Here is a 25,301-nt window from a genome sequence, read left to right on the forward strand (position 1 = left end):
GACCGTAATAAGCTGATGGACTTCTCCGTTTATCGAGTGCTAAAACAAGATTCCTCAATCTTATCGTTCGGTTAAAAAAATTCCAAGAATGGAAGAAAGATTCCAAAAATTAGCATATGATACGAAACTATTTTAATCAACATACTTGAATCTTATTGCATCTGCTCAATACTAGAAGAACTTCTAGAAGAGGAGAGGATAACATTCCTTCAAGGGAGAGAGTTCTAGTGGTTTTAGCTCAGGTAGGAAGCCTTCTGAGGCTCTAGTCTAACTTATGGCGGGTTATGATTGCTACTATAGAATTTATAACCCCTATGATGGATTCAATCCACCGAAAACTGATAGGAGCCACAACTCCGAGCAGCTGTGCTGTCCAGCCTTCAATGATGCTGAGGAAGGAAGATTTATTGCTGGTGACCCTTGTCAAAACCTAGGGACCTATGTCATGAAAATAGAAACAACCGTTGAATGCTTCCATCCATCAACATTCTCTGAATATCACAAGCAATGCTCGCTGCCGAGGTATGAGCACCCAAGTTATGGAGGAGTCAAGGACAAGCTGCATGGGCCTTTTATCAAGAGCAATGACCAGGTGCCTGTGGTCGGGGCTTCTTCAACAAGATCCAAAATGAAGCGAGCCAACCTTATGGGTTCGGTGCTCCACAGACCCCATACCAGCTCAGGATACCTATCTCCACAAGTTATTATGGCATTACCGGCAACCACGGCGATAGTGATCATGAGAAGGAAAGGCACGAGCCTATGACCAATACCATTAAGGGGACGAAGAACCTGCTCGTGGTGACCTTACAGCAATAAAATTCTGAAACCACCGGCAACAACAGAAGCTGGTAATGGTGCTAGGCCTGTTCATCCAACAGGGTTGGTGCTACCAAGTCACCATACCTGATCTAAGAGAGGGCGAACCATCCAACCGCCATCGGTGATCATGACTAGATGTTGGGAGAGGTATGGTCCTAATATGGGGCTCAGCCCACCGATGAACGACATAGGCACAGCCATGGGGTATTTGAAGAAAGCTGTCGATCCATCCTCTATCAATACCATTAAGGACGAACTTCCCGATCGTGGTTACCTTAAAGGTGATAAAATCTTTGAAACCACCCGTGGCCACAGCAGGTGGTCTGTAGCTGGGCCTGGCCATTTAACGGGGTCTATGCTGCCGAATTATTATCTCATTCGAGAGAGAAGAGAGGACCATTCAACGGCCATCTATGACCATGACAGGAGGTTGGGAGAGGCGTGGTCATGATATGGGGCTCGAATCAATGAATGAAACAGGCAAGACAAGGGAGTGCTCAAAGGAAGCCGTGAAGCCTACCTCAGTCAGTACAGTTCCCTAAAGAGACTCGATTCCCGAAACAATCAACAGCGAGGAAGCCAGAAGGCAATATGAGGATGGCAACCCCTCACCAGAGCTGTATGCGACTGGTTTCACCACCACTATCGACAGTCGGGACGCTGCGAGGAGGTACTAGGGAAAGTTTGTTTGAAAGCGTGATTTGGATTGATCAGCTATCACCTTTGGCAAGTAAAGTAGCATATGCGTGCACTTGATAGTGTGCTTGCTCTATATAATTTGTGTTGCGATAAGCATTGTGGGAAGCAAAGCTCAGACAAGTGGTTTGCATAACTCTAGCTTGTTAGCAGAATATGTCGAAACGTGATAACCGAGGCTGTTTTAGTGTTGCCTCCTTGCCATTTCGTTGTGTTACAAGGAACCTCTAGTTTACTTGCGCAACAATTAACTTCTAACTAATAATACAACTGACCAGATGAATTTTGAACTGTTTATCAATCTTCGAGAAAGTATGCAATAGCGTTCTCAATATTATGAAAGAAGTGATCAACATTATGATAGATTGGTTCTATTAGGGATCAAACTGTTGCAAGTTTGGAGACGTTAAACGGCGAGTCTCATCTTCGAATTCATGCCACTGTAGAAGAGAGAGAGAACAAACCTGAGCATTGTTGAAACCGACTCCTTTGAGGAAATTGTAAAATCACCGAGATATTTCCGGCTCATGTCTGAGCTTGTTCTCTTCACACAAGGAATGACTATGCTTAAACAAGTCCAAGGTCCGTTACTCATCGTAAATGCCTTCCATTTCCACCAGCAAAGTGACAAACTTATAGCAGTAATGCACCAGAAATATAATAGCAGAAATCCCAATTCAAAACTAATAATTTTCCTTCACAAAATGTAATGTCACTGATACTCGCCATTCGTTTGAGAAATTCTTTTTGGCTCCTATCTTTGTGCCGTAAATGCTATTCGTAATATGAAATCTTCGGGTTAGAAGTATATTTTTCGTATTAGGGGTACAGCGAACGTGAACATGGCTGAATAGTGCCACTGGAATCTTTTGGTTGGAACTTCTTTTCATTATCGAATTCTATTTTCGTTCTCTTATCATTATCTCTTGATATTTTGAATTATATCTTTAGGAAAATAACACCTGAAAATGGCATCACGTGAATAAAATCAGAAAAAAAATCTCTCCAGAAAAGCGACCCTTGTACTTCACGTAAAGTAAGGGGTTAATATCACGAAAAACTTCAAACCGGTACAACTCTAACAATTTTACCTCAAACTAATTTTTTTACTAAAAAAATCCCAAACTGGTATACATGTGACAATTTTATCCCAAAATAATATTTTGATCACTAAAAATCTTAAACTGATACATTTGTGATAAATTTATACTCCGTTAGTTTCTGTTAAATTGGATTTATACAACAAAAAATCACAAATTGGACAAATGAAGGGTAAATCATAAAACAAGCACATCAAACAATTACCGTATGTCATTTAACAAAGCAATTTGACGGTAGAATTTAACAAAAATAAATTTATGATAAATTTGTTACAAGTATATTAATTTAGGATTTTTTTATTAAAAAATTAATTTTAAATAAAATTATCACCGGAGTTTTTCGTCACATTAATCTAAGGAAAAGTGGATCAGTTTTGAACTTTTATAGTGTACAACCGTGGAGGACCAGGCAGACCCTTGTCTGTCGGCACCCCGGACTGTGTGTGGCCAGAGCTTTATCGGCAAAAATGAGAAACGGTCGCCCCTCTCGTTTTTGCCTCTCCTCCACGACCACACATTTTACTTGCAAGTGCCAGCAAAGAAACAGGCCCTGCCGACTTCCAAACAGCGGGCTCCCTCTGAAAGTACTTTTCTCTGTCTGTCTTTTTTCAGTAGTAATTCGGTGACGCATTCTATTCCACGTTAATTTCCACTCGCTATTTATTTGCTCCATCTCTTATCTACCGTATAACCACAAGATTTACAGAATTGCATCCTCTAGATAGTATTAAGATGCCATTTTGCTTCGAGGGTGCACCTCAAGTGTCAGTTTTCTTTTTCCCTTTCGGATGCTTTCTCAGTTTCTCTTTTGTGTCTATTTTGAGCCAAGAACGGAATGTGTTCTTTGGTTTAGAGTGTTCCGAGGAACCTTCTGACTGAACTCCCCAAGGCCCTTCAGTGACTTAGTTGGAGCTCTTTTATAAGTGGAGTTCTTGGTGGAGTTCAAAATTTTCTAAGTTGCTGAGTTTGGAAAAGGGAAAAAAAGGGTGCAATCTTTGTATGACTGCTATGACATCATCGGTTACTTTCCGGGTGTCGCCTTATTTGGTGTTGAATTCGCAATTTAGGCCTCGGTGTAGAATGCGAGCGAGGAGTTCAGGTGGTGGTGACTCAACATTGTCATCATCTCCTGAATTGGTTGTGTCGAATGGAGCTTCTTCTGTGGAGGAGAGAGAGAAAATTGGTCCTTTGACTGGAGGAAATGGATATGCAGTTTCGAAGATTGAGGTAGTGGAGGAGAAGAAAATGGTGGAGAAAGAAGCAAAATGTTCCGCTGCTTTGGAAGGCTTGGAGGTGTTGTGGGATGATGCGTATGGATCAAAGAGTGTGAAGGATTATCTTGACTGCTCGAGGGATATGATTAGGCCTGACGGAGGTCCGCCCCGTTGGTTTTGCCCTGTTGACTGTGGACAGCCTTTGAATAATTCTCCAGTTCTTTTGTTTTTGCCTGGTAATGCCTAGCTTCTCGCTTGAATTGGTGCAAAACTAGAAATGACTGGAATTCTGGTTTCAATGATATTCTTGTAGCTTTTAAGAAGTTATTATACATTACTCGTGCATCAACTTATACCCATGTGCTATATTATATAGGAGCCTAAATTTGTGATTCTTAAGAAAAATAATACTTGTATTGCCGAAGTTTAATACATAAGTGCTGTTTCCTGCAGGACTTGATGGCACTGGATTGGGCCTCATCTTGCACCATAGAGCACTGGGGAGGTGAGTTTGTATGTCCCATCATTTTGGGGTTGTAAATTTCATTACAAGGGAAAGTAATGATGCACGAGAAGCCATGTTTTTGTTTCTGTGATTCTATCATGACCAAGCATTTTAATGCTGAAACCATAAAACTGCAGGGCTTTTGAAGTTCGATGCTTGCATATCCCTGTTTATGATCGGACTCCATTTGAAGGTATCTCCCTTTCAAATCCTTTTAATTGCTGTGCATGATGACAACAACTTATGGTGGAGTGGAATGCTTTTGAGCTGTGTCGTAAAAATGCAAAAGGCAGTGGTGCATTCACATCATTCTTCAGTTCTTCACATATTTTCCTTATCTGTGGCTTCAAGCTGTATTCAATACTCGATCCATGCCGTTCCTTGTCAAACTTGTTATGTTATTGATGATCCACAGTTCTCAAAGTGGGTTTACAAGCCCTTTAAATGGTGAAAACTTTCTTCTAAATACTCAACAAATGTTACAAGAAACAAAATAGCGCACGATACTGAGTACTTGACAAAAGCCTTCGCATAAGATAAAACTTAGAGGACCAAATTGCACAAATCAAAAAAATTAGAGACTCAAAATAAAAATAGAGGACCAATTGAACAAATGATGAAACTTAGAGGACTAAAGCCGTACTTAACCTACATCAATTGGAGGAATAATTTGGAAAGATGCCACAAAATGATTATTTCTCGCAAGAACCAAGCATGCTAGAAAGAACATGAATAAGTTATTTCTCATTACATTTAGCGAACCAAGTTACGTCAAGATTCATAAAGGCGTCTTCGGTTATTTGAACCTCTCTTCTCTCATGACTCAACCCAATCATCTTTTGGTGTGGATTCAACACACTATTAGAAAGTATCACATAACCATATAAATTAATCTCGTCTTCCTTAACTCGATCCGTCTCGCCCATTGACGCGGATCTTCCAATTAACTTGTCGTAATTGTCAAATAATCAGACTTTAACGGTAATTATCAGTATTTTTCTGCAGTAAGATAAACTTAGGAGATCCGAATTTGGCTAAAAAAAGATCGCACTTCCAAATTCTAGCAAAAAAAAAAACAGAAAAAAAAGTAAGAAAGAAACAAGAAATATACGTCCAAAAACAAAAATTGAAACCAAGCTCGCCAAGAAGAAAAGGAGAGGACCTCTACACATGTGGCGAGGTACAAGGGAACAAGCATATCTATCGAAAGGTTCTAGACTCTTCCGAGATAAAAGGACAGAAGCCGACGACACTGCCAATCCAACGATCCCGATCGAGCCGAACCTTCAGGAGCACGTAGAATTGGACGGTCTCCTCTCCATCGCCCCCTTCCCCAATATAAAACCTCATCAACAACTACCGTGCCCCTTCACGCTTATCCAAAGCCTCGGTAAACCCTAAGCGCGCTCCCTCTCCTTCCCTCCCCGTCTCCCTTCGCCGCCGGAGGTAAAGCCTGATCTCATCCTCTCGATCGCTCCCTTCTCGTATGCGCTGTGTTCCGCCATTTCTAGGATTCGAGGGGCTTGGAATTCTGCCTTTCTGCGATGGACGGAATGAAGCATTCCGTTGCGTTCTCGGGCATTTCGTTGCTCTTTTTGTGGTTGTTATTGGGTCCGCCCAACGTTAGCTTCTTCTGGTGTGATGTTGTGCTTGGACTCGCAGTTGAAGAGATTGGCCTCTCGTTAGCGCCCTCTTGATGGAATGGAGTAGATGAGACACTGACTAAAGGTGTCGTGAACACTTCGACTAGTAGCCGTCTTGAACTCCAGGGCATGCGATTTCTGTTGGCTTTGAGCCGCCCATATAGAGTGCATTCAGCACGAAGTCACTTTGCCCGTAGACTCTGGAATCATCTCTGCTCATGATTAGTTTTCGTCCATTGTCACACTCGAGTGTTTTAATTGTTTTCTTGTGCTTCTTGGGCTATTCGTTTTTGGCTTGCTTCGGCCGAGGTTAAACTTGGTGTCCTGTATTTTCAGTCTTGAGGAGTAAATGGCGTCAACTTTCGCGGCCATGTCTTCAGCTGGCACTTTGGCTGCTCCTGGCAATCGTGTGATGGATAAGAAACTAGCAACTTCACTGGACAAGTTGTCTTCTGTTTCTTCCATTTCTTCTTCCTCTTCATTTGGTAGAAGGCGGAGCGTCAGCCTAAGGAAATCACGGGAGCCCAAAATCTGTGCCATGGCAAAGGATTTGTACTTTAATAAGGATGGATCAACTATCAAAAAGTTGCAAGTGAGTCTTTGAGTATTTGTAAGTTTTCTGAATTGTGATAGGCTTGCTTCAGATATGTCAATCCTCTTGTTTGTCTTTCTTCTCAGACCGGAGTAAACAAGCTTGCAGATTTAGTTGGGGTTACTCTTGGTCCGAAGGGAAGAAATGTTGTCCTGGAGAGCAAGTATGGTTCCCCAAAAATTGTTAATGACGGTGTCACGGTGGCGAAAGAGGTATCTAAACTAATAAATTTTTTATGGGCCTAATTTGAAGTGATGTTATGTGAAAGGCTTTCACAAATATCTGGGTTATTGTTGATCTATCATAAGCATCTGAACTGGATCGCAACTAATTTTGTTAATGGTCTGCATGTTATCCTATCTGAATATATTTAAGCACTTTCATGTTGCAACACTGAAACTTCCTAACTTTTGGATTCTCTCCTCAGGTTGAGCTAGAGGATCCCGTTGAAAACATCGGTGCCAAACTAGTGAGGCAGGCAGCTGCAAAGACCAATGACTTGGCTGGTGATGGTACAACAACATCAGTTGTTCTTGCACAGGGTCTTATTGCTGAAGGTGTCAAGGTGGTTGCTGCAGGGGCAAACCCTGTCCTCATTACTCGTGGCATTGAGAAAACAACCAAGGCTCTTGTGGGTGAGTTGAAATCAATCTCAAAGGAGGTCGAGGATAGTGAATTGGCAGATGTTGCTGCCGTTAGTGCAGGAAACAACGATGAAGTTGGAAATATGATAGCTGAAGCATTGAGTAAAGTGGGTCGGAAGGGTGTTGTGACTCTTGAAGAGGGAAAAAGCGCTGATAACAGCCTTTACGTTGTTGAAGGAATGCAATTTGACCGCGGTTACATCTCGCCTTATTTTGTGACTGATAGCGAGAAAATGGCTGTTGAGTATGAGAATTGCAAGGTATGTTGCTTGGGTGTGAATCCTTGTTCTATTTCACCTTTCAGACAGTGGAATAACGAATGTTATTACCTCTGCTTTTCACTCAAATTGTTTATGTTTGTGCAGTTGCTTCTTGTTGATAAGAAGATAACAAATGCAAGGGATCTGATTAATGTCTTGGAAGATGCCATTAGAGGTGGTTACCCCATATTGATCGTTGCAGAAGACATTGAACAGGAAGCCTTGGCAACTCTTGTCGTGAACAAACTGAGAGGAGCTTTGAAGATTGCTGCCATTAAAGCTCCTGGATTTGGAGAGCGCAAAAGTCAATACCTTGATGACATTGCTATATTGACAGGAGGTATGCATCCTTCTTGGCCCTTATTCCGATATAGTTGGCCTTCTGTGTGGTGCATAGGAGCTGCTCTGCCAATTCTTTTCCTTTATTATGGCTGATGCGCTTGGACATACCTGCAGGGACTGTCATTAGAGAGGAGGTGGGCCTTACCCTGGATAAAGCTGACAAGGAGGTGCTAGGGCATGCTTCAAAGGTGGTGCTTACAAAGGACACAAGTACAATTGTTGGTGATGGAAGCACCCAGGAAGCAGTGACTAAAAGGGTCGCTCAGATTAGGAATCTTATTGAGGTCTCTCTCTCTCTCTCTCTCTCTCTGTGTCTGTTTGGGGCATACACATACAGTCACATACACGCTAAGGCAGGCAGGCACTGATGCATACATGCATCTTACTTTTTGTAGGCTGCGGAGCAAGAGTATGAGAAAGAAAAGCTCAATGAAAGGATTGCAAAACTCTCTGGTGGTGTTGCTGTCATACAGGTAAACATTAGTTTACTTTAGCATTCAGCTTTACACGTGGTCTTTTACTCTGCGTAATGATTTGGTGTCGACTTTTGAAGGTCGGAGCACAAACCGAGACAGAGCTAAAAGAAAAGAAATTGAGAGTTGAAGATGCTCTCAATGCTACTAAGGTAATTTGCATTTTCTGCAGAAGTTCTCTCATGAAATTTATGTTACTAGCCAAGTCAACTTGTATGTTACGGGTTATCAATGGACTTAAAAAAAAAATGCTGACTTCACCGCGTCTGGTTATCAGGCTGCTGTTGAGGAGGGAATTGTTGTTGGTGGTGGCTGCACTTTGCTGAGACTTGCATCAAAGGTTGATGCCATCAAGGACACGCTTGACAATGATGAAGAAAAGGTAAACTTTTAGGTTCACAACTGGAGTGAGTAGTAATGACTAAAGTCTCTACGTGGTCCATATGCAGTTTCTGTTCCTGGGAGGAAAAAGATGGAAGCCATCTAGGGCCAGTTTGGTTTCTGAAAAGTTTTCAAATTTTCCGTTTTCATTTCCTTTTCCTAATGAAAACTTTCTCGATAATGCCTTTGGCACAGAGTACAAAACAAAATATAAACTTAAAGCCCCCAGCCTCCTCTGAGTATGTTTGCTGCCTAGTCATCTTGTAGATAAGCTCACAGCAGTATAGGTTTTGATCCAAATTATCTTTATTGATCATAGGTTGGGGCAGACATTGTTAAGCGAGCTTTGAGTTACCCTCTGAAGTTGATCGCCAAAAACGCAGGTGTTAATGGAAGTGTGGTGAGTGAGAAGGTAAGTTCTGCTGTTGGTTCATAGATACAATTGTTTAGCCTCATTTTTGGTTGATTTTGATGACTCATTTTTAATCTTACCCCAGATTCTCTCGAGTGACAATCCTAAGTACGGATATAATGCTGCAACCGGCAAATATGAAGATTTAATGGCTGCTGGAATCATTGATCCCACTAAGGTGAGCTCTAGTGTTCAGTGTCATTTGGATTTTTTTGGTTGAACATTTGGATTGAAAAGGTGGGAATAATGAGCTGCTGTCAGGATGTCCTTTTTTCATCGGTGCTACTTCCCTGATTATTCCCTCTTTTGAGGTAAAGTGGCAGCTGGTCATTAATCTGGTAGTGTGCCTAAAGCTAGTTCCGAAATGAACTTTTAGCTATGAGAATAGGTTGTGCATGTTTGTAATTTTGCAATAACCAATGTAATATGTGTAGCTTTGAAGCCAGTGATATCGAAACTTTGAATTTGTGAGGTATGACTTTTCGAAGAACGTGAAACCTGATATGATCTGCTTTTCGATGGCTGCATAGGAGAACTAATAAGCCTTTGTATATGTCTTCTCGTCTTTCAACGTGCTTATTCTACTACTGGAAGAGAATCTAGTTCTCTCTGCTCGAATAAGGTTGGCTTAGCCTGAAAAAGTTTTTTTTCCTCTGATCAGGTGGTTCGGTGTTGCTTGGAGCATGCAGCTTCTGTGGCAAAAACGTTCTTGATGTCAGATTGCGTAGTCGTAGAGATCAAGGAGGCTGAACCAATTCCGGCAGGCAATCCCATGGACAACTCAGGTAAATTTCCCTTCTGAACCTTCAAATGAGATGGTAGTTCATGCTTTCGTTACTTGATATGCATGCTAAGCTGACGATTGTTTTTTCTTTCACCGCTGTCCCAGGCTATGGATATTGAGGGATTTGAGGATAGAGAGAGCAAATAAATCTTCAACCTTCTCTCGGAAGAAGTACATTAGATGGCAATGGCATCTCGGCTGTCTCTTCTTCGCCTTATTTTTGTAAATTAAGTCGATTGATGATGTGACTAGGCTAAAGCTAGTGTTGCGGGTAGTGCGCAATTTTGTAATATAAATGTATGCTTGCAACAATTTTTGGACTAGGGAAATCTTCTTTTCTTGAGTTACTCTCTCGTTCAACGACAATCTCATCGCGTGTAATGGATTGATTCCTCGTCCCCGTCGCATGCATGAGTTACATGCGTTCCTTGTGTTCTGTACCGTGTTCATCTGTTTCCCTTGCGCGGACGAACGGTGTATATACTAACTGTAGGCGCGCACTGTAGGATTTTTAAATCGTTGGCAAGATCGGGGCGGTGTCCTGCAATGTCAGGAGGCGAAAAAATAGAAAGAGAAAGGGACACCCCGAAGAACCAAAAATCAGAACGTCACTGTCTTGCGGTAAATGGTTCACCAAATGGACACAACTTCTGAGTAATTTTCAGAATGAAAATGACACGAAACAGAAATCTCTCCGAAACCCTCCGAGGGAGGTTGCCGAAAGGAAAAGGGTCAAATTCGATTGGTCCACGGAAAGAAAGAGACGAAGTGGGGTTTATTTTTAGTCGTTGCGCGACTTGGGCCTTGACTCGGGGCATCGGAACTTTAGGGCGCGCATGAAATCCATTCTGGAGCAAAATTTCTACTCCAGAATGCATTCCGGAACAGAAATGCGTTTGTTAAAAAATTTCCGGAATGCATTCTGGAGTAATTTTTGCATTTTGGAAAAAAAATGTGTTTGGTAAAAACACATTCTTTTTTTGCTTCCAGAATCAAATTTTGATTCCAGAATGACTTTTCCACCAAAAAAGAGAAGCTACAAAGGGTGCGAATGATAACCATTATGCTCCAGAAATCAAATTCTTGCCAGAAATTGATTTCTGGAGGAGAAATCTGTTTGGTAAAACATGACTAATTCTGCTCCAGAAATTGATTTCTGGAAGAGAAATCTGTTTGATAAAATAAGAGGAAATTTCTACTTCTGGATGAGAAATATATTTGATAACGGCGCGTCAGTTCTATTTCCGCAACAAATATAGTTCGAACTCAATTGCAAAATATTATTTATCTTAACCTACAATGCATGATATTCAAAGTAAAATCTAGTACATTTTTTTAAATCCTCAAATAAAAAGAACGGAAATTCCAAAATAACATGTCATTACAAGAAGACCTGGTACCAAATCCTCAATTACACATAATACAAATCCTACAATACAACATTATATTACAAAAGACAAAAAAAGCAAATAATCCTTGAATAATAATAATGGAAGTACAGTACAATACAATAGTGGAAAACCGAACTTCATGGAATCTCCGGCATATGATTATCCCTAGCCATTTTATTGGCAATACGTTTCCTAATAATGTTCGTCTCGGTTCCCTCTTCGATCGTTGCTACATCGTCTGTACCCTGTTCAGTAGGTTCACACACATAATCCGGATCTCCATATATGGACAAACACTTATCCATCCTATCTTGCTCAATGATGTAGTTATGGATCGCACAGCATGCAATTACAATCTGTATTTGTTTTTCAAATTTAAATGGAGGCATCTGTCTCAAAACAAAAAAACGATTCTTTAAAGCCGCAAAGGATCTCTCAATGATATTCCTTAATGAAGAATGCCTGTGGTTGAACAATTCCTTTGCTGTTGTTGGTCCCCCACTTCGTCGAAATTCTGGTATATGATACCGTTCGCCTTTAAATTGTGTTAAAAATCCTGGACTTGAAGCATAACCAGAATCGACGACGTAGTACTTGCCTACAACAAAGTATTCATGGATTGATCATGTAATGCAATCCTAGCAAAATCATAAACACAAAATACTCATTATATATCAAAATAGCACCTGCGGGGCGGTCGAGGAAATTGTAGGTGAGGTGTGCCAAGTGCAGCCGACAACACCCGACAATCGTTGGCTGATCCTTCCCAACTAGCATACACAAAAGTAAATCGCATATCAAAGGAACACACACACAACACGTTCTGAGTAGTTCTGCCTTTTCTACCTCTAAATCGTGATTGCATATGTTCAGGTACGGTAGCATGAATATGGGTGCCATCAATAGCACCTACGCACCCCTGTCATTTAATTAAATACATATATTAGCTGGACACGACAAGGAGCTGGGACTTCATGGGCCTTCCATTACAGGAGACACCTGATAATGACGAAGCCCCTCATGGTGCAGTTTCATCAACCTTTGGCGATGACGTCATCGTGGGGGTCATTGACTCAGGTCTCTCTCTCTCTCTCTCTCTCTCTCTCTCTCTCTCTCTCTCTCTCTCTCTCTCTCTCTCTCTCTCTCTCTCTCTCTCTCTCTCTCTCTCTCGTAAAATTTCATACCAGCTCTAGCATGGTGTTGCGCGAGCAAGATGATCTGTTTTCCTTTGAAAAAGATAACCAACTGTGAAGTGGCTGACCAACTTTTGAAAGCAAAAGTTAGGGTTAAAAAACTAAATGTCTTTCGTGTTCGGCTGGTTGTACTAAATTTTATTTGACTTATGATAGCTCGGATGCTTTTAGCAGAATTGATTCGTTAAACTGTTAGAAGCATCATTTAAACAGATTGACCATATTTTATATTCAATATGAGTTCGGGCGTCATTTAATAAATCAACCTGGTATGAACTTACTTGTCTTTAGTGTACGATAGCCACAGAATCCTTTTTGCCGGCGAAGAGTTTTCCTTGATCGTCATTTAATAAGCCAACCTGGTATGAATTCGTCTTTAATGTAGTCCTCGAACCATACGATAAAATGTTCAATGTAGTCTTTGAACTTGAATTAATGAAGCGATTATATTGAACATTTTCATATAGTTCATGGGCTAAATTGAACATGTATCAAGAGTTCAGGGACAACATTGAACAAATTAAAAATTTATGGACCGCATTGCATATTGAATTAAATTTCATGGACCACGTTCAACAAATTAAAAATTCAAAAATCACATTATACATTGAGTTAAAATTCAGAAATTATTCGTGCCATTTTCCATAAAAGTTTGACTACAAAAACATATATAAAAGAACTCACTTATTTTTCCATTTAAGAAAAAAGATAAGATTACTTTAAAATCTTAAAGAACATTTCGCTGAGGAAGTTTGAACCCGAATTGACCCTCTTTAGTCATACTAAAACATAATGAGCGCAGCCATATAAAGCACCAAAACTACGATATGGATTGTTGCAGCAATGCCATCTTTGGGCTAACGTTGGTTAATAACTCATGGATGATGTGATTCACACGAAGGGATATGGCCTGAATCCGCGAGCTTCCGGGAAGAGCCCTGGATGGGCCCGATCCCGCGGTCCTGGAAGGGAGAGTGCATGTCGGGCCAGGACTTCCCGTCGACCACGTGCAACCGCAAGCTCATCGGAGCCCGGTACTACGTAGCCGGTCTGGAGCAGGAGCTCGACCCTCTCGACACCTCCTCTGGCACTGAGTACCGCTCGCCCCGGGACCGGCTTGGCCACGGCACTCACACAGCCTCCACTGCTGTCGGCTCGATAGTCCACAACGTCAACTTCTTCGGGCTTGGTTTGGGCACGGCCCGGGGCGGGGCCCTGAGGGCCCGGCTTGCGGTGTACAAGGTCTGCTGGAACAAGACCGGGGACGGCGCCGGCGAGTGCAGCAAGGCCAACATTTTGGCGGCCTTCGAGGGCGCCCTGAGGGACGGCGTCCACATAATATCCGCGTCGATTTCCACGACGATCGGACAGCTGCTCCCGTTCTTCAACTGGAGCGCGGACATCGGGAGCTTCCACGCCATGCAGAAGGGCGTGACGGTGGTGTTCTCGGCAGGGAACTACGAGTACTCGCCGGACCCATCAAGGGTCAAGAACGTGGCCCCATGGTCGATCTCTGTCGCGGCTTCGACGATCGACCGCTCGTTCCCGACGCAGATGGTCTTCGACAACAACTTGACTGTCATGGTAGTATGATATTTACCAATCTATATATTAAGCACCTCTATCGAAATAATTACATGAAATCTTGTTTATTACAGGGACAAAGCATGATCACCACATCCGGTTACAAATTTTCCTGGCGTTGCAAGATCACCAGACTCAGCCATCTCTTCTTTGCTGATGATGTGCTCCTTTTTTCTGAGGCAAACTCGGAGTCTATTACTCTTATGCATGAAGGAATTAGGCTGTTCTCTAGTTGGTCTGGCCTCAAGCCAAATGCTAATAAGAGCGAGACTTTCATGTCAGGTGGTTCAACGGCTTTACGAACTCAGATTTTACAACTTCTTGGCTTTAATGAAGGAACTCTTCCTTTTAAATATCTCGGGGTTCCTGTAATAGCCTCTAGACTGTCCAAAGCAGACTGCTGCCATCTGATCAACAAAATCACGGCCAAAGTTCGATCCTGGTCCCAACGTTTTCTCTCGTTTGCCGGAAGATTACAACTCATCACTTCAGTGCTCCACGCAACTCAGGTATACTGGGCAAGTGTCTTCACTCTCCCTAAATCAGTACTTTTGAGTATTGAAAAAATACTGAGGCAATTCCTATGGAAAGGACCCGACTTGGGAGCGGGAGGTGCAAAAGTCCCCTGGAATGAAGTCTATTTACCAAAAAGGGAAGGAGGACTCGGTATCCGGAGGCTTGTGGACTACAACAGAGCTACAATGCTCAAGCACATATGGCTCCTATTCACCGATAAGGAGTCCATATGGTGCAAATGGATACACTCCAACTTTCTTCGGAAAAGAAATTTCTGGGTAGCAACCAAACCGACCTTCTGTTCTTGGAGCTGGAAAAAAATCCTTGAACTTCGATCGGATTTCCAGCTGAACTTTCTTTGGAAGATGGGTGATGGGACATCCATATCATTTTGGTTTGATAATTGGCATGCAAGGGGTCCTCTTTACGACCTTTTTTACGATAGAGACATATACAGATCTGGCATCCCGAGAAATGCATCGCTTCGGGATTTTTTCTCTTCAGTCTGGCAAAACTCAAACTTTTTGGACATTTTCAACTCTTGGACAGATAGCATCCCGGCTCTTGATGCGGTGAGGCCTGATCGCTTTACCTGGAAAGGACCCTCCTCTAGTCTGTTTTCCACTTCTTCGGCATGGGAAATAATTCGAATCAAAGGCACTTATGTTCCATGGAGCTCCTTCGTATGGGATCGAGCGATTGCGCCAAAGTACAGCTTCTTGCTTTGGCTCATTTCTTTGAACAGACTCCCTACGCAAGTCATTTTGCTAAGACACCACAGAATATCCGATGGTGTTTGCGCCTTCTGTAGAAGCAGACCCGACTCTATTGACCAATTTTTTTTGGTTGTAATGTTACTGGGTCCCTTGCCTTATTTTGGGCAAACAAATGTAATCTTATTTGGCGTAATAGATCATGGCAAGAAAACCTCCAGTGGGCTATCCAAACTATAGGGGCCCAGAATTTTCATCAGCAAATCGCTCGATTTGCACTTGGCGCAATGTGCCATATTATTTGGTTGGAGCGAAACAACATTCTATTCAGGAATCGACCTATTTTCATGCCAGCCATCCGCAATCATCTCATCAAGTTGGTAAGGGACAAAGCCTTATCCATGAAGCCAGTGCTTGATAATGACCGCAACAGAAGAATTCAGCAAAATTGGGGCTTATCCCCTTCCATTTTTGAGTAATCCTTTGATTACTTTGTTTGCAGTCTATGGGTCTCTTTTCCGGTTGGACTTCTTTGTGGCTTTGCTGTTGCTTGTAGCCTTTGCATGAGTCGTTACACCGTTGTACCTGTCGGGACACTTGTTGTGTCGCCTCAAGTGCGAGGTTTTTGTGTACGACTTTTTTCGCTGTAAGCCTTCATTGGAAAAGTATATAAATTTCTTACCTTACCCAAAAAAAAAAAAAAAAAAAAAAAGCATGACCACCACCGAAGTATATGCACTCTTGATAGATGCCGGCTTGTTTTTTTCCAACGGGTGAAGCATTACGTTCTTGTTTCATAATGGATTTTGTTCACCGAAAGCCTTCGAATCAAGCTTGCACAAATTCATAACCGATTTTATTCTTTTCTTCTTCTCTTTCTCTTTTTGAATTTCAGGGCTTGTTTACGGGAAGGATGGAACAAAAGACCGGCTGCCGGCAAAGTCATCCTGTGCTTTTCAACAATGGGATTTATAACGAGGGCCGAGGCAGCGGCTGCGGTCAAGAAGGCCGGTGGATCGGGGTTGATCTTCGTCGAGCCTCTAGGCAGGCAAGTCCCTTATGTCGTTGTGGTCCCGACGGTTTACATCGACATTTACCAAGGCACGAAGCTCCTGCACTACCTCGGTTCGTCCGAATGGTATGGTCGTGCACCTTATAGAACACCTCCTCTTCTATTCCATTAGTCATTACTGAGATTTAACTGACGAGCCCTTGAGTGACACTTCAAATTGTTAGGTATACGTGCATTGATTTTTTCCAACATTTTCAGAGGAAAAGCCAAGATGAACGATAATCTAATATTGCAGTATTGTTGGTCCGAGAGATTGGCCTGGAGTCTGCATTTGCTCAAGTTAAAGACTAATTCTAACGAATGCTTGTATCGTTGTTGTTAATTTGCTGAACATTGTGGACGTTCAAGGCTCCCAACGGTGAAAATAACGCCGACCAAATCACTAGTCGGGAAGGTGCCGGCACCAGAAGTGGCATACTTTTCCTGCAGAGGACCAAGCGCTCTATCGCCCGATATTCTCAAGGTATGTCGATTTGCGGGTCAAATCAATAAAGAGAGCTCTGTCGAGTATATGTTCTTGTAATATTAAGAGATTTATAGAGAAGGGAGAGAGAGTGGCGGTGCTTTCTTCATCAAGCTCGCGATTCCTATACCTAGGACAAAGATACATTGGAGTTGTGTTGATTATCTTATGTATGATATGACAAACAGCCAGATTTAAGCGCTCCAGGAGTCAACATTCTGGCGGCATGGCCTCCGAAAACGCCGCCGACTCTGTCTCCTTCGGACAAACGCTCGGTGAATTGGAATTTTCAGTCGGGGACGTCCATGTCGTGCCCTCACGTGACCGGCACAGCTGCACTTGTCAAATCGGCCCACCCGGATTGGTCTCCGGCAGCCATCAGATCGGCGCTGATGACAACCGGTAATTAACTAGGGGTACTTTTGACCGAGCAGTCCTCATCCAATATGATTCGTGTAGTTCCGATGCAGCAGTCAATTCACGGCAAAGATGCTGTCGGCTCAAGTGCAGGATTAGCCTAGGCATTTTGTCATATGAATTAACATGCAGGACGATACAGTGAAATTGTCTTTCTCGTACAATTTTTCTTATCTTAGGACTTCATAATGCCAGGATAGAGTTAATGTATTTCTCTGCTCATTTGCTGGTTTTTGCCCACTCATACAGCTTACACCAAGGACACCAAGTCCGAATATTTCCTGTCAGGCGGATCGACCAAACCCTCCGATCCATTTGACATTGGCTCTGACCACATAAACCCGACGAAAGCCATCGATCCAGGGCTAGTTTATGACATGAAAGCCGGCGACTACGTCATCTTCCTCTGCAACATCGGTTATACCTAGGAACAGATAGCAAAGCTGGTCCGTCCGGGGACCAACCGCACCTGCCCACGCGTACACACCAGCAACTCGAATCTCAACTACCCTTCGATCACGGTCTCGAATCTCCAGACCACGATGACAATCAGGCGGACCGTGTGAAACGTCGGCTGGAACAGGAATGCGGTCTATACTCCTCGCGTCATCAGTCCTAGTGGAGTGGACGTAGCAATTTGGCCCCGATTGCTGGTTTTCTCGCACCATAAGGATGAGAACACGTATTACGTGACATTGAACCCGCGGAAGAAATCTGAGGGCAGGTACGATTTCGGCGAGATCGTGTGGTCCGACGGGTTCCACACGGTTAGGAGTCCACTGACCGTTTGTGTGAACAACATTGGTGATGGTACCGAGTCCATGTCCTACACTACTGACATCTAGGCTCAAGTGGGTCATTTCTTGTTCATCTCGTAGTCAGTGACTGGTGTTCCTTTTACAAACCACAGGACAAGAATGACTTCGCCCTAGGATTTCACGCATCAGCTGGTAATAAAATAATGCACTAATGCTGCAGATCAATATTGAAATGGATGTAGCAAAACAAATGGCAAGTGAAGTAGCAAATAATCAGTTACAATAAACATGACAACCCAACTGTCTAGTTTGAAAAATTTGCCGAATAATGTAGGAATTCATCAACAGACTTAGAAGATATAGGAATATATTAGTTACAATTCAGAAAGTACAGAAAAATTATTTAGTCAAGCCTAGCTTAACAAAAATCTGGTTCAGATCAAATCTAGAAACAACTCGTTTTATTCCAATCAGGAAAGACCAATAAAAGACATGCAGAAAAATTTGTTTGCAGATTTACCCGATTATTTGATTGAATGCTAGTCTGTATTCTGACATACTAGGAGGCAGGAAATCCAAGACGTAATCATGCCTACCCGTTCGCCGATATGTGGAAGTACCTTTGATGATGGTCAGCAAATTAATACCATCTTCCTGCAATCTCAGTCTAATTACTGGTCAACAAACAGGCAGCAGAATATAGAGAAATAAAGCAGTCTTCTATAGGTAAGTTCTCCTGAAATCAGTGCTAAGTTAATGAGCAGGGAGAGTGACACTTTGAAGAGTGATGCAGTTTCATCATGATATGTATTAGAAAAGCGCAGTACCTCACCAAAATAAATAAATAACATTGTGAGAAAGATTGTAGATTTCATGAAATTGCAAGATCGCATTCATAATTTGCATAAAATCAACAGGAAACTTAATTTTTCTTCATTCCAAATCTCTAAAGGAGCTAAGCTCAAGATCTGTCATCAGTCACTAGAATTACAAAATGATGTGCTGCTTGCCAATTCTGTTTGCTAAGTAGATCAATGAAAGATAACAATGTCGCATGCCTCTGGACTTAAAAGTGCCGCAGTCAAATTGGTTCATTGTGATGACTGAAAGTTTCAAACTTGAAATTAGTTGATTAAATTACTAGAAATAGTAAGTAATTTTATTTTCAGTTTATTCAGTGATGCGGCAAACTCAGAATTAGTTGATTTAGTAAGAGCGGCTGATGCAAATACATACGTAACTTGACTAAACATGCGATTTCCATCTTAGCAAACAAGTTGTAGTGTTAAATTTTACTATCCAAGCACTGTTGAAGCCTATCATAATGATATCTCATTATAAGTGCCTAACGATATTTTGAAATGAGCTATCTTCATAAAAAGCTCCTTTAGCTAAAAGTCTCTTAAAACAAGTAACTCCTCGAGCTTTGCAACATCGAAATAACACATATTTCACCTACCCATAGAAGTGGATGTCCATTGTCTTTGAAGAAACGAACTCTGCAGTTCTTCAATGAATTCGTAAGCCTTTGCGCTTCATCTCGACTAGGAAGGATGTTATCCTTGCCACTGAATCAATAAAAACTTTTGAGATAATGCAACAATTTGTAACTATGCTTAAATCTGAAACACTATAGTCCCTCCAGTGGAAAAACAACTCCCGATTCATAATCACATTGCATGCATGCATGATGCATTCATCTATAGTTATGTGCATGCCTAGTGTAAATACATGCATGTTGCGATGCTCATGCATGGTGGCATATGCTAATGTTTTGGTAGAAACTTTAAAACTATTTACCAGTAGAAACAGGAAAAATAACAATATTGCCAAACAAATGCCTGTGCCACTACATATTGCCAAAGGACATATTCCTGCTTATCTAAACTGAAGGTACTTTACATGACAGTGTATATTTATATTAATAAGTTCAGAATTAGGCAGCTAATTAATTTTGTCCAGTTGTTGAGCAAGATTCAGAATGACAATATCATCAAAACTCATTTGAAAGGACTCATCAAGAGTAGTGAAAAGTAGATATTGCTAATGGCTCAACATATACAGAAGCTACCAAATAAAGCGGAAACCTAATCAAAATAATTTGCTACACAATCTGACAATCATGTCATCATCTTGACAAAGTGTGGAGGAGGAAAAACCTGGCTAGGAGAAGCACTTCAGCCTTGACAGCATGAAGACGAGAATTAGTATAAGCGGCAGCTGATTTAACCAACTTCAGTTTCCAAAGAAAACTTTCCTTGGGTATATCAGTAAAAACCTGAAACAGGGAATTGATTATTGGGTCTCCTGAGAATCAGGAAAGCGCCCAGCAAAGTACAAAAACAAAGAAAAAGTTTAGAATATAAGCTTAGTAGAAAGCCTGCTATACATTCTCTTGTAAAGTTTCTTGCAGTAAAAGACAAACGAGAAAAGAAAACAAGCAATTTTTCAGCAGAAAAATGCTACTTACTGAGAGACTAGACAGCAAAGAAGTGAGGTTGACAGACAATTGTTCAAGTGCCACTCTTGGGGGAAGCATATTATCAATATTGACAGTTGCCATCTTCATTGGGTCACCTGATTCAGAAAGAAAAATCATATCATATTATGGACAATTCTGAGAGCATGTGACATATCATCATTTTCCACAAAGACTTGTAAGTAGCATAACATACACAAAACAGAGCTTAGAAGATAGGGGACCATGACATGGAGTCCATCGGGCATTGCTTCCAATAAAGGTAACAGTGGCTGCAGCTGTGAATGGCCAAATGACGTAGCTACATGATGGAGAAAAGAACAGACTTCCTCAGTGTCTCAAAGAAGACTCATAGCCGGGAGAATATGCCCAATTCAAGACTTGCTTGCTAATCTGAAAATTCACCTGGATTCACTAATAAGACTACCAGGTCGATGGTAGGATTATGAGCAGCCACAGCAAGTGCCAGGCAACCTCCAAAGGAATCCCCAACAAGATAAATGGGCTTATGTGGAGATGAGGCATACTCAGCTTTAACAGTTTCCTCGACAAATTTCCCCAGATCTAACATGTGTAGATACAACATCAAGTTCTCAGTTAGTCTTGCATGCTATTTCATTTCTTATAGCATTAGTTGAGTATTTAGAAGAAAGTCCTCACCATTTAGAAGGCTTGTAAACCCACATTTAGAAGTGTGCATCATTACCAACATCATAAGTTTGAGAAAGAACCACAGGGATCGAGTATTGATTATAGCTTGAAGCAAGGAGTAAGTATAATATCCATGCATGTGGGTCTAAGCGGAGTGAAAAGTGAGAATTGTAAGATGATATGAATGCACCGCTGCCCTTTGCATTTTTACGACACAGCTCAAAAACATTCCACTCCACCGTAAGTTGATGTCATCTTGCACAGCAATTAAAAGTATTTGAAAGGGAGATACCTTCAAATGGAGTCCGATCATGGACAGGGATATGCAAGCATCGAACTTCAAAAGCCCTGCAGTTTTAAGGCTTCTGCATTACAATTCTTGGTCATAAGTACAAATAGAATCACAGAAACAAACACCGCTTTTTGTGCATCATTACTTTCCGTGGTAACACAATTCACAACCCCAAAAAGATGGCATATACAAACTCACCTACACAGTGCTTTATGGTGCAAAATGAGGCCCAATCCAGTGCCATCAAGTCCTGCAGGAAACAGTACTTATGTATGAAAAATTCTGCTATACTAGTATTGTTTTGCCTAAGATTCTCAAAATTAGGCTCCAATATAATAGAGTACAGGGGTATCAATGGATGCACAAGTACATTAATCACTTCGTAAAAGCTACAAGAATACTGTTGAAACTAGAATTCCAGTCATCTGCTTATAGCGCTGCAGTAAAATTTCCAGTTTTGCACCCATTTCAAGCGAGAAGCTAGGCATTACAGGGCAAAAACAAAAGAGCTGGAGAATTATTCAAAGGCTGTCCACACTCAACAGGGAAAAACCAACGAGGCAGACCTCCGTCAGGCCTAATCATATCCCTCGAGCATCAAGATAATCCTTCACAGTTCACACTATATGTTCCATAAGCATCATCCCACAACACCTCCAACCTTTCAAAACAGAGGTAGTTTCTGCTTCTTTCTCCACCTTCTTCTTCTTCTTCACCACCTCAATCTTAGAAACTTCATAGTCATTTCCTCCAGTCAAGGGACCAATTTTCTCTCTCTCCTCAACGGGGGGAGCTCCATTCAATATAACCAGTTCAGGAGATGATGACACTGTTGAGTCACCACCAACTGAACTTCTCGCTTGCACTCTACACAGTGGCCTGCATTCCCAATTCAACACTAAATAAGGCGACACCCGGAAAGTAACCAATGATGTCATAGCAGTGATACAACTATTGCACCCTTTTTTTCACTTTTCCAAACTCAGCAACCTAGAAAGTTTGAAATCCACCAAGAACTACACTTGTCAGAGAGCTCAAAAGTCCTAGGAAGTCACTAAGGGGCCTTGGGGAGTTCAGCCAGAAGGTTCCTTGGAACACTCTAAATCAGAAGAATTACGCATTCCATTCTTGGCCCAAAAGAAACAACAGAAAAACTGAGAAAGCATCTAAAATGCAAAAACAATTGAAACTTGAGGTGCACCCTCAAAGTAAAATGGTATCATAACACTATCTAGAAGATACAACTTGTAGAAATGCTATGTTTATCGGGTGGACAAGAAATGGAGCAAATAAAGTGGAAATTAATGTGGAATAGATTGCAGCAACAAGAGTACTGAAAGGGTTGATGAGAAAGAGAGAGAGAACAGAACTTTGAGAGGGAAACTATTGTTTGGAAGTTAGCTGATGTGGTTCTTTGTTGGCACTTGCAACTAATCGGATGGTTGTGTGGAGAGAGAGACAGAGAGAGGTTTCCATATTTCCTGGTAAAGCACTAGAGTGAGGGTGCAAGCATTTCCATTTTTTCTGGTAAAGCTCTAGCCTGACAGAAAAGTGTCGCAGGCCAAAAGTTTCCTGATTGAGGACAAGCCATGCGGTGCCTAATGAGCCGGATTACCAAACCAAACTTCGTTCACTAGATCATTTCCAATGAGAGTATGGCGAATCACCATCCTGTAATTAATTGTACCACACTCAATTTAGCTCATACATCTTGTACGTCAAGCGAGAAAGGCATATCACTTCGGCATAAGTTTCAGCCTGCTATGGCCTTCATAAATGGAGCGACATTAACTCCCGATCAGATTGTGCACAGAAGACCACCCTCGCCTTTAAAATTCCTCTAAGATTATAATCATCACATGTTTCCAGCACAAGGAGGCTTATCTCACCCTCAATAACTAGTTGTATCGACCCTTGTGTATCTCTCACACTTTACTACCGCAAAGCTCCACGTTTCAGTTCACTTTCAAGTGGGAAAAATCGGACCGTGACCCTAGATTCTGTCAATGTCCTCTTCGGTTATACAGTTCAAAACTGATTACTGAATGAGAAGCGCAAGGCTTGCTTGTTCTGGAGATATTGTCATTGCGGGTGTATTCACGTAAATGCCATTTTCAGGTGTTCTTTTCCTGAAGACATAATTCAAAGCATCAAGAGATGATGAGAAAAAGAGTAGAGCCCACCATGGCAAAATGAAAAGTTTGGACAATGTCACTTCCAGTTTCAAGTTTTTACCCAAAGACCAATATTGGGCTTCCATTGGCACAATTCAGTCCATGTTCACAATATTTAAGTTCCCTGGTCATTAGTTAACATTCTCCTAATATGAAAAAATACTTGTAACCAAAAGATTTTACATTACGAATAACATTTAAGATAGGAGCCAAAAAAAAAAATCTCAAACAAATGGCAACTGGCCTCTTTTTCAGTTGCATTAGACTATGATTCTTTAAAAAAGCCGGAGCAACAAAAAGAGAGTTCGCTTTAAATCTTTCGATATTGACTTAAAGGATACGGAGCATATTTATATGGTCTAGATATAACCTGCATAGTTAATTCTCCTCACATGCAAAGGATCTCATGTTTGGATCTGTCATCTGAATCTCGACTAACCCAAAGTTGGCTTTCCATCTTGAAACAAAAATTATTGATGCTAAAGAGGGCCTAAACAAAATAACAGCAAATGAGAGACATGAACAAGATTTAAGACCACTAGGTTGGCCTATCAATCAAACAAGAATTGCCGAACACAAGCTGGTTCTGTTTTTCGATTGAAGGCCAAAATTCATGTCATGCCTTTCCCTTGTCACCAAGGTTCTCGCACATTGATTTGGCCCCGTACCTTATGGGGAAAACCACAAATGTACGTTAGGCGAAGGCATGAACCTTGTCAAAGCCGAAAGAGCTATATAGTAAAAGAGCAGCTCCATGAAGTCCAATATTTTCTTTTCTTCTCTTTTTTCCAGTTTTTCCTAGGCTTGAAGATGCCGCCATCTGAATCCCAAGATGAGCCTAACTTCGTTTACATTTTTAATAAGATGATTGTCACTGTCGAGTCCAAAACCCATTGAGAAAACAACGTATTAAAGCTATAGCTCCATTTGTTTCGCGAAAAATAAATTATTTAAAAAGCATTTTCTTCTTAAAATAATCGCTTGTATCGCTTACAAAACAAGCATGACTTGAAAATATTATCTTCCATTGTATTTTCAGTTTTGGTATGGACCCACAACCCAACTCTCTTTTCTTTTCTCTAAAATGTACGTGGATGTATTTTTAAAGAAAAGAGAGTTGGGTTACTTTCTTCTCATATGACTTGTACTCGACACCAGTTTGAGCAAACATCGAAGAGCCAGGTGATGGAAGTAGAATCATGTCCCAACCCAAACAGAATAGAGACACCAGTACCTCGAAGGAACATTGAGAGAGAGAGAGGAGTTGCTGTTTCATACCAAAACTGAAAATGCAATGAAAGATAATACCATGCGCAGTCAAGTTGCAATTCAAAGAAATACATTCAGAGTCCAAAAATATGTACCTCCTCTCGTCTGACGCTTTTCACTCGCGTGAAGGAAATGTACTCTTCTTCAGATTTGCCATGAGAACCCTACAACAGTAAGTGCGGCCCAGATGCGACTGGCATCGGTACTGCCTCATCCACCAGTTTACAAAACACCCGCTCATGTATACTTGCGTTAATTCACACTCCATCCTACGTATTTAGTATGTCCCAAATAGTATTCTGCACCGTCCCAAGGAAAAACAGAACAAAACAGAAGACGAAGGAGAGGCAGAACCGTAACAAGAAGCCGATCTGCTTAGCCACAAGATCAATGACAACAAGAAGGCCACACGATCAAAATAAACTTGGGACGACAGCAACAATGTCACTCGAGCTTCACCA

The 25,301-nt window shown here is 41.6% G+C and overlaps 2 protein-coding genes, 1 long non-coding RNA gene and 2 pseudogenes across 4 annotated transcripts; 3 read left to right on the forward strand and 2 right to left on the reverse strand.

The window, feature by feature from the left end:
• The window catches only part of LOC115685919 (phytyl ester synthase 1, chloroplastic-like), a 71,651-nt pseudogene extending 48,970 nt beyond the window's left edge, over positions 1-22,681 (reverse strand).
• Positions 275-1,514, forward strand: LOC130138370 (uncharacterized; annotated as a pseudogene).
• LOC115685927 (phytyl ester synthase 1, chloroplastic-like) lies at positions 3,033-4,856 on the forward strand. 2 transcript variants are annotated; one of them, XM_056312225.1, is made up of 3 exons: positions 3,033-3,202; positions 4,286-4,337; positions 4,475-4,856. In XM_056312225.1, exons 1-3 carry the CDS (start codon positions 3,086-3,088, stop codon positions 4,786-4,788), a joined length of 483 nt encoding a protein of 160 aa, XP_056168200.1. In that variant the 5' UTR covers positions 3,033-3,085; the 3' UTR covers positions 4,789-4,856. The 2 variants fall into 2 exon arrangements, with proteins under 2 accessions (XP_056168200.1, XP_030466942.1); XM_030611082.2 differs by lacking the exon at positions 3,033-3,202 and adding an exon at positions 3,312-4,068 and having other exon boundaries at positions 4,475-4,840.
• On the forward strand, positions 5,691-10,215 carry LOC115685920 (ruBisCO large subunit-binding protein subunit beta, chloroplastic). The gene is made up of 13 exons (XM_030611077.2): positions 5,691-5,783; positions 6,317-6,572; positions 6,659-6,784; positions 7,000-7,476; positions 7,582-7,816; positions 7,933-8,102; positions 8,214-8,291; positions 8,372-8,443; positions 8,569-8,673; positions 8,992-9,084; positions 9,170-9,262; positions 9,746-9,869; positions 9,974-10,215. Exons 2-13 carry the CDS (start codon positions 6,330-6,332, stop codon positions 9,985-9,987), a joined length of 1,830 nt encoding a protein of 609 aa, XP_030466937.1. The 5' UTR covers positions 5,691-5,783; positions 6,317-6,329; the 3' UTR covers positions 9,988-10,215.
• On the reverse strand, positions 11,380-12,174 carry LOC130138374 (uncharacterized). The gene is made up of 2 exons (XR_008816776.1): positions 11,946-12,174; positions 11,380-11,852 (listed from the first exon to the last, which is right to left on the reverse strand). It is a non-coding gene; the product is annotated as an uncharacterized LOC130138374 (long non-coding RNA).
• Positions 22,682-25,301: the final 2,620 nt, after the last annotated feature.

Source organism: Syzygium oleosum, unplaced genomic scaffold (genome assembly GCF_021117445.2).
Source record: "Syzygium oleosum isolate NSW1041296 unplaced genomic scaffold, Sole_v2.1 Sole_v2.06, whole genome shotgun sequence".
NCBI classification, from domain to species: domain Eukaryota; kingdom Viridiplantae; phylum Streptophyta; class Magnoliopsida; order Myrtales; family Myrtaceae; genus Syzygium; species Syzygium oleosum.

Excerpts from the sequence above, each read along its gene's own strand:
- LOC115685920 (XM_030611077.2), top strand. The coding sequence starts at position 6,330 with ATGGCGTCAACTTTCGCGGCCATGTCTTCAGCTGGCACTTTGGCTGCT. Across the intron at positions 7,477-7,581 it reads TTGAGTATGAGAATTGCAAG|TTGCTTCTTGTTGATAAGAA; the intron begins GTATGTTGCTTG and ends ATGTTTGTGCAG. Across the intron at positions 8,292-8,371 it reads GTGGTGTTGCTGTCATACAG|GTCGGAGCACAAACCGAGAC; the intron begins GTAAACATTAGT and ends CGACTTTTGAAG.
- LOC115685927 (XM_030611082.2), top strand. The coding sequence starts at position 3,618 with ATGACTGCTATGACATCATCGGTTACTTTCCGGGTGTCGCCTTATTTG. Across the intron at positions 4,069-4,285 it reads AGTTCTTTTGTTTTTGCCTG|GACTTGATGGCACTGGATTG; the intron begins GTAATGCCTAGC and ends TGTTTCCTGCAG. Across the intron at positions 4,338-4,474 it reads CACCATAGAGCACTGGGGAG|GGCTTTTGAAGTTCGATGCT; the intron begins GTGAGTTTGTAT and ends ATAAAACTGCAG.